A 12758-nucleotide genomic window follows, 5' to 3' on the forward strand; every position below is an offset into this window, starting at 1 on the left:
TGCTGTGAGAAAACACAGTCTGGATTTCAATCTTAATATGCCCTAGGTGTTTGAGAGTAGAGAAAGTGCTTAGTATCTTGATGCTACAACATTCTGTTCTGTAAAGCAGAGATAATAGCTGGTCTGAAAAGTAAATTAGATGAAATATGTAAAGTTCTTAGCTAGTAATATTAGCAGGAAGAGGAGAGCCTGCGTCCATAAGGGCTTCAACAATTCCCTTATTCCCAGTCAATATGCAATGGTCATGTAACATGTCCCTAAAAGTGATATCTGTTTCTTAAACTCATTGAGATTTTTAAGAAGTATTCTTATTCTTTGTGAATTTCATAGAATGTATTTTGATCATATTCATTCTTCCCCTATTTCTCTTGCATCTTTCCCACTTCCCTAACTACCCAACATTTTGTCCTCTTCTTTTGTTAATCTATTAAGTCCTATTTCTCCTGCTCATATACACTTCAATGCAGGGCCATCAAGTACGTCTTGACTAAAACAGAAACTAATAAAGGAAGTAGGGATTTCTTTTCATGGTTGTCCCCATATGCACAGATACTGTGTGTCCTTACTTTATTTTACAGTTGTATTTTATGTTTTTTCTTGCATGTATGTCTATATACCCCATGCATTCCTGGTACCTTCAAAGGCTAGAAGAGGGCATCAAATCTCCAAGAACTGGAGTTACAGGCAGTTGTGACCCACCATGTGGGTTCTGGGAATCGAACCCAAGTCCTGTGGAAGAGCAGCCAGTGCTGTTAACCACTGAGACACCTTTTCAGTCCCACATCCATATTCTTTTTAAAGAGATTTTAGAATTTATGTATATGCTGCATGAGTTTATGTGCACCACACTAGCTTGCCAGGTGCTCAGAGATCAGAGGCATCAGACTTCCTGGAATTGGAGTCACATGTTGTTTTGAGCCATCTGATACTGTGCTGGAGACTGAAACCAGGTCCTCTGCTAGAGAAATAAGCATCTTAACCTCTGAGCTATCTCTTTAGCCCCCACATCTACCATTTTTCTCCCTCAACTTTTACCAATACCCCACCTCCTCTTTTATGCCTTCAGTTATGTAGTATCACAGTTAATAACTCTGTATTCTATTTTAGCCATAGTTAGGTCTTCTGCGATTTGCCTACTAGTTGTAAAAATTACATTTTTATGACTTTTTCACTTTGAGCTGAGTTGTGTGTTGTAATCATCATAGATCTAAAGATCCAGTATACTAAGTATACTACTTTAAGGGACTATTTCTCCTATTGATGGGAAGGTATAGATCTACAGATCCAATGTCTTAAATATACTACTGAATGGGAGTATTTATATTGATGGAAAGAGACACAAAGTTACATTGCAGACAAAGCATGTGAATACATAGAAGTGGAAATCTGGGGATAAATTTTAATTAGTGTAAACATTATTTGCCTCTTTAAAAGCTGATAAAATTATCTATTTTGTATTCCATTTTCTCTCTAGTTAATGATAATACTGTCTATTTGCTTCATTTTTTCCTTTTAATCACATCTCCCAGCCTTTGATATATCATAGCCTTAAGTAGAAAGTAAAGTTTGTGGATTATTTTTTTCTAAAAGGCTCTAGAGTTGGCTTCCTTTGTAATTTGTTCATGGCCAAGCTTGCTGTTGTATTTGATCTCAGAAAATCCACAGGTACTCCAGCAGAACAGAGAATCTAGTAATGAATGCAGCAGGTAGTGGACAGCACAGATGTATGCGTGTGATGTTTTAGCCATGGCTGACGCAGAGCTTGCCACTGAAAAGCAGGAGGATCAGCTACCTCTGCTGACCTTTACACACTAGGTAGGGATTAACTTCCATGTCACTAGAGTACCATGGTGGTTTTCAGCCAACAGAGACACAATCCATAAACAGTGAGAGGGGTTTAGATAATATTTTTTTTCTTATCAGTCAACACAGGAACACACTGAAATCCGATCTACACTCTTTGGGAAAGATGGGTGATTTATTCTTGCAACTTGGCTTGTCCCCATCTAATTCTAAAGAGTAAAGTTTAGCCTTTTGGCTAGCAATTATATTGTTACTCAAGTGGGAATTGCCTAACTAAAAGGAGGAAGTAATGGCTAGAAATCAAGTGATCTAACAGACTGGAAAAAAACTGATTATTCAATATTCTAATGTTATTGTAGGATTTATGGAGATGTTTTGAACTTGAAGTTTTAATACAGGTCAGGGTTTGCTAAATTTGTGCAATCTTCTCTGAAGGATCACGTTTCAGAATATAATGTTTGGGGCTTTTCCCAAAAATAAGACCAGCACAACTGTTTGTTGTTAGTTCTCAGTGTAAAATCCCCAAAATTAACTCACAGTGGCTTCTTCTCATACATTGCCATTCCTAGTACTTGCCTTCAGTCACAGAACAGTCACTTGGGGACTGGGCTCTTTTTGTACAATTTGAAATCTTCTATTTTCTTTGTTATTACTGATCTATTTTCAGTAACTCTGAGCTGGACCATTTAGTTTGTGTAGACTATCAAGTCCTCATTCAACAACATACAAAAGACTACAGCAATCAAGCCATGCTTAACTGGTTAATCGTTTTTCCACAATTTAGAAATTACCAGTGGTCTGATAGCCCAGCCACTGTCAGCATTTTTTGTTCTGCAGAACAGCACTTAAAGTTGAGAAATCCTGTCATTTTATAATTTCACTTCTTCCTCATGAAAATTTATAACACACACACACACACACACCCTTCAAAAAACGGCTGGCTATTCTCTGAAAGGCATAAATATTTATTAATAATATATATGTGTGTACATATATGTATATATATATATATAAACTAAATCAAAATTGAATCAGTAGAGCTTTCCTTTCTTCAAGAAAAGTAACTCTTGTTTGTAGGGGAGGGGTTAAAACAGGATCGACATATAGGCCAAACTGGCCTTGAGTTTATAATATTTGTGAATGCTGGGATTACATGTGTGCATCAGAATACCTGACTTTTCACTTCTTTTTAAAAATATTTATTTATATATTTTATATGAAATTACATCACCTCCATGCTCTCTTTCCTCCCTCCAGTGTCCTATTTTATTCTAATTTAAAAGTGAAAATCAGTATGGATCCAACTTTTTCATTGACATACCAAGAGACTCAGTCTTTACTACCACCATAACTCAACCATTCTCAGCATGTATTTTGGTTCCACAAACCTTATTTAATCTGTTAGTGGAAGAAACATGGACCCTATTGCTAGAAAATGTGGATGTATCACTGATATACTTATCCATTACCTGTAGGGCCCTTGCTTATCAATTATCTTTCCCAGGATAGTTTTCTCATCAACAAGATTAAGATTAAAATGTGTACATTGTGATGTTGCTGAAGGGGTACCTGAGGTATATGTAAAATTCTTGGCATAGTAGTAGGTGCTCAACAAATGTTGGATATTTGTATTAGTACCATCTGCCTTAGGTAGTGTTCTTTCCACCCAGAATAATGTCACCAAACGTGTTCACAGCTCCAGTGAGGGCTGATAACCGATGGACTCATCATACTAACACTCTTCCAAAGAGACGAGATGACTGCTAGCGGATTCACCCTTTAACACAGACACAGGGGAAGCTTACTGATTTCAACATCTAAACAAACTTTAATAGCTATTTCTAAAAGTTATGCCCAGATCATCTTCTCCCCCAAACCATTAATATACAATAACTGCATGTATTCAAATTCCATAAAAACAATATTGCAAAAGCAAGAAAAACATGTGTAGCCTTATTTTCTCATTTGATACTTTTTGCTAAATACATATCTAAATATTTGCTACTAAATTCTAAGAAATAAAAGCTGAAAGAGCTATGCTGGCAGCTGGGAGCTGGAGGTTGGGGACTTGGGAGGAAAAAGAAGGAAGTTTCCAAACAAGAAGCACATTGCACTCATTTTCCATCTCATAACCAGAATAACACAGGGTAGATCTCTATTTTGGGAACTGTGTTGGTATGTATAGAAAATTGGAGAAACATTCTTGGAGCAACAAACAGAGAGACACTATTTAATACCACTTTGTTAGAAATATATGTTCAAATTCTGTATCACTGAGGTCTCCCTCTAGCTCAAATTTTGCTACAAATAATTGAAACTATGCACAAAGTATCTTACTCATGTGAATTATACAAAACAAATGCATGTTGAATGAATGTTCTCATGCCTAGGGTGCAACATGAAGAGGCCCGACCTTTCTCCAGGGAGAACATTTCTTGTGGTATCATGTGCACATCTTGGAAGCAACCTTCAGTGCTCTAAGGATGATGGCAGAATAACGGTGTATAAGTAACATCTGAGCTCTCACTTCATCTAGTCCCTTCAACATGTCCACATAACATCAAAACTTGTGACCGGAATTGAAAACATTCAACAGCATCTGAAGTCAGAACTAGATGGATCAGCATGCCTCCCTTAGTCACAAGCAATACATACAAAACAGAAATGGAGGGTGAAACACAAGCACTGAGACCCCTCCCCAACCCCCACCCTTCCCCTTTTGAGTGTTGTACTTTATTTTCTCTTCTGTTGTCTCCACTTATTCTTTTCTCTGCAACAAGGCATCTGCCCTTCCCTCTGCTCTTTCTTCCTCATTTCCAAAGCTGAATAGTTATAAATATATATATTCCTGGTGGTGGGGCAATCATAGCTGTTTTTAGTTCCCAAAATGGCAGTAGATTTTTAAAAGAACTTGTGACTATTCTAGCAGTGATTTAGACTCTGTCTTGAACTTCTAGTTACCCATAAAATAATGGGTGTGATTTCTTCACTATTTGGGTATTACAGTTTCGAGAATTTATAGTTCAGGAAGATGTTAATGCTGATAATGGTGGTGATGGAAATGATGTAGTAAAAACAAGTATTATCTATACACACAGATCTATTTGTGTATCTAAGCAAAAAAAAAGAATAAATGGATTCTAAGCAGGATGTGTATTATCAGATAAATGTTTGCTAGAATTCAGTTCAAAATTCACAAGAGTTGGCTAGAACAGACCATTTCTGGAAATAAACGGATGTGTTTTTCTTTCCCTTCTTATGGGCTTATAGCCAGCATCATCATAGCAGCTTAGGTCTCTGAATTCATCCCTCCTGCCTCCAAATAACAATGAGATGAATACATTAGGCCAGGTTATCCTACTCGGTCATATCCTGCTCTTTGCCCTTCAGGGGAATCAGGATCCTCTGGTTTGTAAAAGTAACAGAAGGGCAATTTTGTCTCTGGCCTCAGCTTAATTCCACTCTGACATTGTATAGCTCTAAATGTTTGCATTCATTTGTTCATTCATTCAATAAGCTGAAATTGAATACCTACTCTACCAAGCACCATGCTAGATGCAGAGTGCCACCTTAACTCCAGTCTACTGTTCCTGTAGGAAATAATCTCTGGCCCAGTTAGACTGTTGTGCTGGTAAACTGGAATATACTTCCATGACAATCCTGTCGCTACCATTATATCTCCTCCATAAAAAAACCTATCCTTTTGCATAATGCTAACGTTAAAGACGAAACAAAAATGAAGAGTGATGAGATACTCTTTGATTAGCTCTCCTGTTTGGGGAGGGTATAAAATCTGATTCGTGAGATGGCCTGGTATTAAACATGAAATCATCACCACACATGGAGTCAGGTGGCATAGATCTGGTTTCAGCTTCTGAATCTGAGGGAAAGTGATGAAATTACTTGAGCTCCTGTTGTTTATCCTAAAATGAGCCCCAGACAATTGTTACTGTCCCCTCTTCTGGCATGCACAGGGAAATATGAACTAACGCAACATGAGATGTTTGTAAGAGTGCTGTGAAAGCCATGAAGCTCCATGCAAATGTGACTATCAGTAGCAAACAATCTTTGGAATTATTTTCAGGGGGCCTATGTCATTAAAGTTTCCTTTCCGCCTTCTTTCTTCAGAGGATGGAACTCATACAGTCAACCAGCAATATCAGGGCATTTGGCAGCATACACTTATTTCTTCATGAAAGAGCTGAGTTAAAAGTTTTCCTTGTTGAAAATGAAATGTACTCCACGAGGGCCAGACTCAGAGTTGGAGATGCTCTGTTTGCTGAGGGTTTCAGCCAAGGCTTCAGGGCCACAGAGGAAAACTCCAATTCTGGTGCTTTTGAGAAAGAAAAGAAAGTTTCAGGATTTGACATTAGTTGGACAACAAAGTAAGTGGGTAAATTTCCTATTAAGTAGAGCCTCTTCTACTCTTTTTTTGAAAAATGACAAAAAATGTTCATATAACTCACAAGGATCAGGCTTACCTCTGTAGGGAAAGCGGGAGAACTCAAAAGTTGTTGATAGCCCCAGAAAATGAAATCAAAGCACAGTTTTCAGAACTTTCTACCACAAGGATATCATGACTAATATGTGAAGCTACAGTGTACTACTTTCCTGTAGGACACTAGCCCCACCCATCTTTCTAGTATTTGACAATCAGTAACAAGCCCTCATTGGATACCCCAACTCAGATAGCAGCTTCATCCCTTTAAGTCTTAGAGTTGAAATCCTTGCTTTTCAAAATGTGGCCCCATGGCACTTAAAAAAAAAGCATCGTATTGTTAATAATGTAGGTTTCTAGGCCCATTTCACACATAATAAATCAGAATATGTATGTAAAAACATACCCAGGTAATTTAAGTGTTCATCAAAGTGTAGAAAGCATGGTTCAAATAAAGCAAGAGTATCTAACCTGGAGCTAATGGACCACATGCATCTCAGAATAACTATGCATGCAGCTCAACCCATTTATAGATCACACTGTCATGTTGCAACAGCAAGTCAAAGTGTTTGCCACATCTATTCGGAAAGATATATTTATAATAAGCTCATGTGCTTTCTGTGTGTTCTAGGAGACAAGGGGATTTCCTCAAGGTTTCACAATGGACAAAACTGTAGTGACAACACAAAGAAACTTGTGTCATCTGTCAACTTATGGTTTGACTCAGACACTTGAACTGAAAATGAAGGCATAGTATTTTTAATAATAAGCATACTCACTTCTTAAACATATGTACTAGTGAAATTTGGGCAACTAAAATAAAGAAATGCTATGGTGCGGTTTGGATTAGGATGTCGAGCAAATTACTCTCCGTGTAATTTTGCTATGATTTAAAGTTTCTTTCTTAAAGTCAGAGATACTAGGCATCTTTTGGAGAAGAACTCAACCGCATTACCATATTATGGAAATGTTAATGCTAACTTTTAGAGTATAAAGTATGGTCAGTGCACAGGGACTGCTGCTTCAGACAGACCACAGCTTCAAGAACACTTCAGTGGAGGACTCCTTACTTAGGGTGTTGACTTGCAATTGTCTTGAACTCATTATCCCAGTTGGGCCTTCCATACTGAGTCTTTTGTTTTAAGCCAGTGATCACATCTTTCTCCTCATCATGGTGTACAGCAAAGTGATTGGCCTGTAACAAACAATATACGTTCAGGAAAAAGAAACACGGCATAACACACATTTCACAAATCAAATAGAACTCTTACCACACACACACACACACACACACACACACACACACACACACACACACACACCACTGATTATGATGGTAAGGGGTGCTATTCAGGAAGAAAGGGAATGAAAGGATCTTCTATACCCATCTGCTATCCAGATACTATGCTAGACATATGGATAGCAATAAGTCAGTTCATTTCTTTATGAGACAATGACATAGCCAATGGTCAGTAACTCCCTTTACAGAAGGTGCTTTTGTAAAAAGCTTTGTAAAAGCTCAAGTGTGAGGGAGACATCACTTGAAGCAAGATTCCCCCTGCATTAAAGAGAAAAATCATCTTTTACAATTCAACTAAGGCCAACCTAAACTCGAGACAAAAAAGAAAAGGAAATAGAACACAAAGATGAGACAAAATGAGAATAACTGCCCCTGCAATGAAATGTGGCCTTCCTACATTATGAAAGTCCTGCCCCTAGAGGCAGGTGCCTACAGACCTTCACTGCTGGCCCAGTTAGTGTAGGCAGGGAGGATAAAGTTTAAAAGGAGATGAATTTCAATTTCCTGCTATTGACAGGAAATCTCCCAGATGCTTGTAATTAATTTTCTAGTGTTGGTCTTCCATTGTTGGATCAAAAAGAAATCAGCCCAGGCCTTTCTGTAAGTGATCTAGATCTGCAGCTGCTTGTGACTCATGGTGAGTTCAAGATGAACCAACAGCTGGGTCTTTGAACCGCTATGGAACCCAAGGGAAACTGATGACAGTAACAAGGAACTCTTTTCTCCTTGTCCTAACTTACCAAACCTAGAAGGTAAATTGATGACAGTGAATACAGTTACCTATTATTCCTTACTGTCTTAGACACGTCCTGACCTCAAGGTCACATGGAACATGTTTTAGCTGACTGCAAGGCTAAACCAAATAACACTAAAGTTAACTATTTCCTCCTTGGTTGACTCAAAAGTTCTGCTTTTGCCTTCAAGGATGCTATTGCTCTCAAAGAAAAGCAAATTCATACTACAGGGAACCTGTGCTAGTCTCCTTTCTTGTCACTATCACAAAGTAGGAAAAAAATCTAGTTAGGCAAGTAAGGGTTTATTTGGCTCACAATTCCAGATTACAGATTATTGTTGTGGAGAAGCAAAGTGGAAGGAACTGAAAACAGCTAGTCATATCCACAGTCAAGAGCAGAAAGAAATAAATGCACCCATGCTTCTTGCTTTCTGCTTCTATCTAGCTTTCTCCTATCGTATACAGTTCAGGGGCACCTGCCCAGGGAATGGTGCCACCTATGATGGGCTGCATATTCCCACATCAATTACCAACTAAGTCAATAACCCACAGATATGCCTGTAGGCCAATTTGATCTAAATATTTACTCAATTGAGATTACCTTCCCAGATTGACACTTAAAACTAACCATTATAGGCTCTAATGAGGCTTCATGCAGCATTTCTTAAACTTGTGTTCCTTGTGGGAAGCTATACTGCATTCAGTTGAAGACAACTGACTTATTTTATTTTAGTAGTTTCCAAGTAATTTTCATCACATATACTCATTTGCATAAATAATATAAATATGTAAAAGGAAGCCAACACGCTCTGGGCACACTGAGAAGGACCCGAGAACTGGATTCTTGTCCTCACCTGAGACTCATCCCAGCCGGTAAGGTAGATGTTGTAGCTGAGGAAGTCAGCATTGTTCCTTTCCTGCATCTGGGTCTCTAGCAGCTGCAGCAGGTCTGCAAACCACTCGAAGGCATGTGTGTCCCTGCACAGCCAGTAGAAATAGATCTGAAGAAGGAGGGGCCACAAATCAGATTATATAGGGGGTAGTCTTTTTCAGCTTCAAAAGAAGGGTTTCTGAGGATGTCCAGAAGGCCTAGAAACAGGTTCCGATGATATTTGTCACTGTTTCAAGACAGGGTCTTTAAGATAGCCTAGGCTGGTTCCAAACTTGGTATCCTCGTGTCTCTGCTTCTCAAGTACTGGGATTGCAGGTGTGCATTATCACACTGTGAATGCTTCATAGGCTCATTTACATAAACCTTCTCTGACCTTCAGGCAGGCAGATCAGTAAATAAATCATTTTGGGGAGCTGCTGGAGAGGTAGGGGGTTCAGTGGGTCAGAGTGCTCTCTGCTTTTCCAGGGCATAAAAGTTCTATTCCCAGCACCCACGTCAAATGTCTCACAGATGCCTGTTACTCCTGCTTAAGGGAATCTGCACTCTTCTAGCCTCTAGCAGCACCTCTACATATCTGGCATGTGTGTGCACACGTATGTACACACACAGACAAGCACACATACATAAATAAAAAATATTGAAAAGTAAATCAATAAACTTATGGTTTAGCTAATACATAGCTAAGCCCTATCTTGTGGCTCTCTAGTCCCTCTTTTAGCTGCTGTTTCTTTCCCAGAATCCCTGACTTCTTATGTATCTGTTCTAAGAATGGCCAAACATATCAATACAGTGGATACTATAGGACGTCTTCCCTGCCTGGGACTGCCAGACCCTCGCAAGTTCCTAGGGAAAAATAGTTTTACTCACACCTTTGTCACATAGAAACAAAGTAAAATGAAAGAATGAAATGTAAACTAAACCTCAATGTTCCTATCAGAAGCTATCTTAACAGTTACTAGAATAATTTGAGGTTTACCATGACACCTCTCATCAAGTAATCGACATGTAACAACATTCATAGGTAAGTAAAAAGTTCCATGGCTCCCACCCTATCCTGCTAAAAAGAAATATTAAAGAGCTGAAAATAGAGGCAATGTCATTATATAATCTAATATCATTATATAATCCAAGATGATAGAAAAGACATTTTCTCAAATTTTCTGAACTTAGAATACTGCTACACAAACAGAGCATATTACTTTTGCTAATTGATCTGTTTATGCACAAGCACATTAACTGACCTAGAGGAGAAGCCTGCCTCTCTGGCCTCTCTGTAATCACTCAGATATTTCGCTCATATGCCCTGACCTCTGAAAGTCTTGTTATTCACCATGGGATCTAATTCAGGCCTTCCAGAAAATAAGAGGATCTTACCTTTTTGAGTCTCAGATTTGTAGCATTATTGCAGTATTTGTACCAGACAGACTTGAGAATGGAGGCAAAAGGAGTGACTCCAATCCCCGCTCCCACTAGCATCACCACTTCATAGCTGAACACGTCTTCACTGGCTGTGCCAAAGGGTCCATCAACTGCTATCCTGAATGGAAAGGGAAGGAGATAGATAGTTGTATTTGTTTCTTCATCTGTACAGGAAGCAGAATACACTTTATTGTTGGAGATGTGCACTATGTTGAATCTGCCGAGGTTGTGTATGCCTGGGGAACCTTCATAAAATGGCTTTCATGTAAGTCACTTAATTCCATCATGGAGACTGAAACTAAGAATATGAGTGATTATCTGACTGAAAACCTTTGATAGCTTACCATGAGCATTTATTCATTTTCATGCTCTTCTTTCCTTCTCCACACGATACACACAGACACACACACACACACACAGACACACACACACAGCCTCTTTAGATTTATTTTATTGTCTGTGTATGGGTGTCTTGCCTGCATGTGTGTCTGTGTACCAGGTGCATACCTGGTGCTCATAGAGGCTAGAAAAGGATGGTTGCCCCTACCCTGGCTCAGAACTGGAGTTAGATAGTTGTAAGTTCTTAGAATCAAACCCAGGTCCTCTGGAAGAACAGCCAGCTCTCTCTCTCTCTCTTTTTTTTGGGTTTTACGAGGCAGGGTTTCTCTGTATTGTTTTGGAGGCTCAGCCAGCTCTCTTAATGGCTAAGCCATCTCTCTGGCTCACATCTGTCTCTTGTTTTAGAAAAGTATATCTGATTTTTGTTATTATTATTATTATTATTATTATTGTATGTGTGCACACGATATCAGTGGACAACTTTCAGGAGTTTCTCTTCTTTGACTATGTGATCCAGGGGGACAGGGATTGAACTCAGGACATCTGGCCTTTACAGGAAGCTCTCTTACTCATAGAGCTATATGGGAAGCTCCTTGTATTTTTTTCTGCATTGTCAGGGAAAACCTTGAATTCCTTATCCTCCTGCTTCCACTTCCCAAGTACTGGGATTATAGGCATGGTCCCCATGCCTGACTGGGCAATCCAAATTTGAAATTCCTATTTGCATTGCACATTTAAGTAAGACTTTTAAAAATCATAATAACAGTGTTGATTTGATAGCACCACATTCCATTTTATTAGTCACCAAACAATCCAAAAGCCCTTTCTTTAGCATCTACCGAATCCCCAGTACCAAGTGTTAGACAAGTGGAGAGAAGGATGCAAAGCAAATAATACTTTCAAACAAATGATGTCATTTAAAATTGAAGAGTATCTCTGATATGCCTTTTGTTTTCCATAAAAAGTTAATACAACTTGGCCTTCACATATTTAAAGAAAGATTAGGATATTACTAATACTTAATCTCAATGCTTTATAGTTTACCTAAGTTACCTAAGAATATGCATAAGCACACCACATGCAATGGTAAACACACAGCTGTATTCTTTGAACCACTGTGCTTTGTCACTCAGAGGATCACGTGGTGAGGCAGGGAATCACAACTATTAAGCACCATTTCTTGCGAACTCATACACATTTGCAATATACATTTTGTACTCACTTAGGCAGTTTCCAGGCATCTTGGAACTCTTGCTTATCACAGCCACAAGCATTGAATAACCCTTCTGTCCAGTCTCCCACAATACGGATATGGATGCTAAAAAAGTCTTCCTCAGGAGCAGAGGTCAGTGTGAATGGGTGCCATTCCAGTTTGGATACCTTGGGGCACTTGACAAAAATGTACTGTCCTACTTCCATCTTGAATCCCTTCTTCTTCATCTGAAGCTCAATGGTTTTAAAAGGGTGAGTGACCACCTGCAGAATAAAACATGACCCTGGAAATTAAACGTCACCAAAACATTTGCATTTTCAGGATTCACATGGATAAAATACTTCTTTAATGTGCCCTACCTGTGGCTCTTATTTAAGGACCAACACAGAAACAGGTACATCTCTCATTTGGGATTTGTTCTCAGTTGTAGCCATTGACTAATGATGGACTGAACTACGGACACAAAGTCCTAGTCTTCTCTCTTCAGTCTGAAACAACTCCAACATTCCCTTGTAGGATCAGCTGACATTGCAGCTGCAACCACAGTGTGGGCCAGGTAAGCCCATCTCTTTTCCTCATTCTATCTTTCTTAATATTTTAACACTTTTTCTTGTTTGTTTT

At 38.8% G+C, this 12758-nt stretch overlaps 1 protein-coding gene across 1 annotated transcript in view; it reads right to left on the reverse strand.

Moving 5' to 3' along the window:
- Positions 1-3611: 3611 nt before the first annotated feature.
- LOC101834491 (cytochrome b-245 heavy chain) overlaps positions 3612-12758 on the reverse strand; it is a 32476-nt gene continuing 23329 nt past the window's right edge. Inside the window, exons 9-13 of the mRNA XM_005080577.4 lie at positions 12147-12400; positions 10541-10703; positions 9129-9275; positions 7312-7436; positions 3612-6136 (exon numbers count right to left, since the gene is read on the reverse strand). Coding sequence (XP_005080634.1) covers positions 6010-6136; positions 7312-7436; positions 9129-9275; positions 10541-10703; positions 12147-12400 — 816 coding nt within the window. The 3' untranslated portion in view covers positions 3612-6009. The remainder of the gene's footprint in view (positions 6137-7311; positions 7437-9128; positions 9276-10540; positions 10704-12146; positions 12401-12758) is intronic.

The sequence above is a fragment of the Mesocricetus auratus genome, unplaced genomic scaffold (assembly GCF_017639785.1).
Source record: "Mesocricetus auratus isolate SY011 unplaced genomic scaffold, BCM_Maur_2.0 Super-Scaffold_100033, whole genome shotgun sequence".
NCBI classification, from domain to species: domain Eukaryota; kingdom Metazoa; phylum Chordata; class Mammalia; order Rodentia; family Cricetidae; genus Mesocricetus; species Mesocricetus auratus.